The 5,270-nt window shown below is 31.2% G+C and overlaps 1 protein-coding gene across 1 annotated transcript; it reads right to left on the bottom strand.

Moving 5' to 3' along the window:
- Positions 1 to 594: 594 nt before the first annotated feature.
- LOC146903929 (GDSL esterase/lipase At5g33370-like) lies at positions 595 to 3,218 on the bottom strand. Its single transcript, XM_085725557.1, has 5 exons — positions 2,888 to 3,218; positions 2,217 to 2,344; positions 1,630 to 1,872; positions 1,195 to 1,447; positions 595 to 1,080 (listed from the first exon to the last, which is right to left on the bottom strand). Exons 1-5 carry the CDS (start codon positions 3,138 to 3,140, stop codon positions 848 to 850), a joined length of 1,110 nt encoding a protein of 369 aa, XP_085581683.1. The 5' UTR covers positions 3,141 to 3,218; the 3' UTR covers positions 595 to 847.
- Between the last annotated feature and the right edge of the window lie 2,052 nt (positions 3,219 to 5,270).

The following is a 5,270-nucleotide window of genomic DNA, read 5'->3' as shown; positions in this document are numbered from 1 at the left end:
TTTTCTTGATTTGGTTCTCTCTCTTTCTTTGATTATTGCTTCTTTATAATGATCATTCTCTTTGGATGGTTCTCTTTTCTATGGTCGTTACTCACTTTGCTATTGCATCTCTCTATTAGTTATTGTATTAGTTGGTTAGGTTTATTTGCAAGGTTGATTTTGTAACAAGTTTAAAGCTTAGTAAACTTTACTGGATAGTGTTTGCACATCGGATGTTTTGAGTTTATATTATCAAGTATGTTGTTCATTTTATTTTAGTTTGACAAACTCTCAATGCTTCTTGTTGATGCATCATAAGTTTGAGAGTAAGTGTTAAATAATAGATCTTATGTTAGAATTATGCTCTTTACCCAAACGGTTCTGCTCATTCCCAAAGTAAAAGTCCAAAATGCCCCTACGCAACTTAACTTGCGCTAGTGTATTCTGAGCTTATGTTAAGTTGTGGTCAGAATACACTAGCGCAACTTAACATGCGCTAGTGTATTTCTGTTCAGAATACACTAGCGCAACTTAAAATGAGCTCGGAATACACTAGCGCAACTTAACATGCGCTAGTGTATTTCTGTTTTATTGCGCAACTTAACAATAATATCATATTGGTTAAAAATAAACTAGCCAAATGAGGTAACCTAACCCCATTGCCCCATGTTAGATTCGTCCTTGCAATGAGAATCTTTTGATGTGAGATTAAATGATCAAACCTATAAGGCATGTGGAAGAAAGGGAAGTAACACACCGATGACACTATGGAAATAACACACTTAATAACTTACAAATTAAGAATAAAGTTGATTACAATAAGTAGAGTTGTGACCAAGATAATGATTGATAAGGCCATTAATCTAATTCATGTGCTAGCATCCAATGAAAGAATGGTGCTAAGGTTCATTGGCTTCATGTATCTTGTTGAACCTGACATAATTTGCTCCACAATAAGTCTATTTGCCTTTTCAGATGGATGGAATGGATCCCAAAATACATACAAGTCTCTGTTAGGGCACAAGTTGGAGCATGTTGTGCACACTCCAATGCCATTATAGGGTCCTTGCCCACAACAAGCTACTTTTGATGTAACAAATCCTACACAATTAATTCAACAACATAAATTAAATGTTACTATTTGTGACTCAATAATGAGAAACTAGTTGTTGAAAATGAAAGTTGGCAATAGAGTCTAATATAAAGTATTATTACCATAAGCTGTTGGATTAGTAACAAAATCTTTGTGCATTTGTGCTGTATTTGCAGCAATGAAAATGTCACTGCCAAGTTTCCTATTGAGTCTTTGTAACATTTGTTCAAGTTGAGGGTTGTATAATGCTGCACCACGTTGTAGTTCCACCGAGCATTCACCATTTCTGCTACGCGTAGCGAGTTCTGCAGGAGCACAACCCAATGGTCCTGTTCCGGTGACTAGAACTCGCCGAGCGCCCAAATCATATAGCCTCTGCAATAAGTTTCGTAAGAATTCATTAAGAAGAACAAACACATAGGTTTTAAAAAAATATATCTATTCATGACATTTTTTTGAAAAGGTGAGTTTTACTGTGGAATATGGTAAACAAATACATTATATATAGCTTTTGCTAAGTAAGAATTGGAAGAAAAAAAATGCATGTACAGTTTTACCTGTAAGTGCTTTCTGTACTCACAAATGAGGAACTTGACATAGTGTGGTAATGGATATTGGCGAGACCTTGAAGAAGAAGGCACAAGGTAATAGTTGTTTACAAAATCATTGCCTCCAACTGTCATGAGAAACAATGCTTGATTAACAAGTCTTCTAGTCCTCCGACCGCCTATTAAATTCGTTAATCGACGTTGATACTCTTCAAAGTAATCCAGTTGTGTATGCATTTTTACCACATTTATCTGCAAACAAAAGTTGCATTATCAAGGTTTATAGTGTAACTACGATCGCAATGTAGAACAAATAGTATCAGAGTCTATTCTAAATTTGTGTCACATGTAATTTGGCCAATAACTTTATAATTTTTTTTATTCAGTACTTGTAGCATGTATTATTTAATCCTGCCAAGGCCGGTCCCAAGCCCGGGTAAAAGGAGAGAGTTGTGTTAGGCCTCGACAACCAACGTAAAACTTTGTAGAATTTTTATGACATGGACCAAATACTTATAGCATGTATTATTTGAGTATGCATTATATGAACTGGTATAGGTAGCAAAGGTAGTGTGTTTTGTGATTAAACTACTTACAAATTGATCTCCTGTATCATTAAGGATTCCAATTCCAGCTGAACCAAAATTGGCACCAATTAGAAGTTTATGCCCTTTTAATTCTGGGCTCAAATATGGTAAAGTAGACACAGTTTCAAGTTGCTGACCTGAAAAAGGATAGTTTGTTATAGATATGTTTTACTATTTGAAAAACATAGATTTGATGTTACAAAAAATAGATTTAAATGCACTTTTTTCGATTTTTGACTTCCTATTCCAAAATTTTAAAACAATATAGTTTCTCAATTTTTAAAATTTCATAAAAGAAAGTAACCAGTAAATTTGAGGTCTATTTTTTATATCCAATTTTATCATTTTATTTTCCATGTTATTTCTTGACAAAAAAAAATTGTTTGAATATGAATAAAATGTTGTTTCTTGACTAAAAAAAAAAAATTCGTTTAAAAATTGTTTGACACTTCATCTAGTGACCGGCCAACTCATTATTCAACTTGACACAACAAAAAAAAAAAATAAGCCTCAAATTCAATGTCTAGAGAAATTTTTTAATATTTTAAAATGGGAAGCAATATTTGTTGGATTTAAAAGTTGAAGGTCTAAATTCATGAATCTGTAAAAATGGGTAGAACAAAATTGAAATTAAGCCAAAAAAAAAAAAAAAGGTTAATAAATATGCATGGAAACTTAGCTGATAAGATCAGGAATATTGAAGCCATTTGAAAAACGACCAGTTGGTCTACGAGTTGGATAATCAATTCCATAAGGAGGAGAATCAGCACGAGCAGTAGTAAGCAAATAGTTGTTATTTCCATTATCGACAAGTGAATCTCCAAATACAAAAAAAGCTCTTCTCCTAGCTTCACCTTTAGGAACAATACCACCTAACACCAAAACTAAACTAAGAACTACCATAATATGAACAAAACTTGAAGATGGTGCCATTGAAATGAAGTTAACCTTTTGAATGTGAGTATATGATTGACGTGATGAATTCAAAGGCTTTTATTTTAGATATATGAGTGGAGATTATTGATGTGTGTGTGTCTATATATATATATATATATCTTCTAGCAAAACCCTATATTTCCACTTTTTAGTTATAACTTTGCTAAAGGACACCTTCATAAAAATTAGTTGGTGTCTTTTAACAAATACTCATAGAATAACTTGCTAAAAGACACCTTAATAAAATGTGTCTTCTAGCAAAACCCTATATATATATATATATATATATATATATACACCTTTTTCTATACCATTTAGGTATAAATGTTGTAAATACTTGGTACTCCCTATGCTCTATGGTCACATTTATAAACAATTATTTTCTTTTTAGATTCATTAAATAACTGATGTATCTGAACTATATCAGTTCAAATACATCAATTATTCAATAAATTTAAAGGAAAAAAAAAACAATATTCGGTTATAAATGTGATTTGATGGAGTAAGTCACAACCATTTAGACACTCGATTTGGACAAACACGCATTTGAAAAAAAAGATAGAAAAAGAAGCTAATTAAAATTCAATATTGTATTATTTTAAGTTTTTGGGATCATGTAAAACTTCTTCTATAAATGTGTATTTCAATGAGGCCAATTTTTGAAATCTGGATTGCCCGCGCACATTAAGGTAGGCAACACATTAGTGATATTTCAACGATATCGGACAGTTTAAATTTTAATACAAATTTTAAATACTCTTTAAAATTTATTGTACTGAATTTGATATTTTAAGTGTTTGATCTCAATCCAACGACAATTTATATGCTAGCTACATGAAGTTGTGAGTTTCATTTCTAGTGCATGCATTCCAAATCCCACATTTCGGGTGCTCTTTTATTGAACACTTTTTTTTTGGGTACATTTTTACTGAACACTTTTAAGTTTTTAGATCTAAAAAATGCGGCAAAATGTTATGCGGTTAAATGCAATATAGGTTGGAAAGCATGGGAAGCAACTAGCTAGTAACAAAACAAACGGCTTTCATATCTCTTTCTAATTCGATGTGTGCCTTCCGTTTGACCGTTGAATATGTAGGGTTATAAGATTAATGCTTTTTATGTCAGCCTATCTAATTATGTGCATACTCAAAGATTGGAAAGCTTATAATATGTGCTGACCAATTTTGCTAACCAATTTAATATTAGAGGTAGGGCTAAGACTAAACCAATCACAACCACAATAGTAACAAAACTTGAAGAGGGTGCCATTAAAATGAAATGACCTTTTTGAATGTGACTATAAGGTTGACTTGGTTAAATCAAAAGCTTGTTGTAGATGTGTAGAGATTCATTGATGTCTTTATATATAACATTTTCTATATTTTTTTTAAAGAAATTAAACTATCCCATATAAATTAGTATCAGAGGAATCAAACTTGAGACTTTGAAGAGGAAAAACATTTTCTATACTATATTGATCAAATGTATATTCATGAAGATTGTGTTGGTTGGTTTGATTTGAATGGAATTGAACTTGGATCATTAAAGTGAGATTTCGTGTTTGAGTCTTATGAATAAAAAACATGGTTGTGATGAGAAACTCACTAAAAATAATCATTTAGATTTTCTGTTCGAAATTATTTATTTGGAAAATCGGTAAATACTTTCACATCAATAATATATAATTAAAAAATATGTATATTTGCAGTAATTAATCAGGCCACTTGTGGATACTCTTTTATTGAAGGTTTTAAGTTTTATATCTAAAAAATGTGGCAAGATGTTATGAGGTTCAATTCTATGAAGTTTAGTAAATATGACTTAGGAATTCGGTTATTTGACAACTCTATTCACATTATCCCTCCCTTTCTCCTCATTGCCCCCTCACAAGAATTTAATGCGTAACAATCAAAATCAGTATGAAGAGGGTTTTACTTTAATTTTGCATTAGTTTATGTCAAAATTTGTTTATGTTTATTTCAGAATTGCATTAGTTTAATATTCATAATTTATATGTTAATTTTGATATTTATATTGCTCCTAGCAAAAGTATGGGTCATAATTTTGATGAAAATCTTTTTGACTTTCAATTGCTAACACATATATCCAATATTAGGTGTTTTTTTT

Source organism: Medicago sativa, chromosome 7 (assembly GCF_051527215.1).
Source record: "Medicago sativa cultivar Bolivia chromosome 7, Bolivia_mono, whole genome shotgun sequence".
In the NCBI taxonomy this organism is placed as follows: domain Eukaryota; kingdom Viridiplantae; phylum Streptophyta; class Magnoliopsida; order Fabales; family Fabaceae; genus Medicago; species Medicago sativa.
This window is presented reverse-complemented; position numbering and strand designations above follow the sequence as displayed.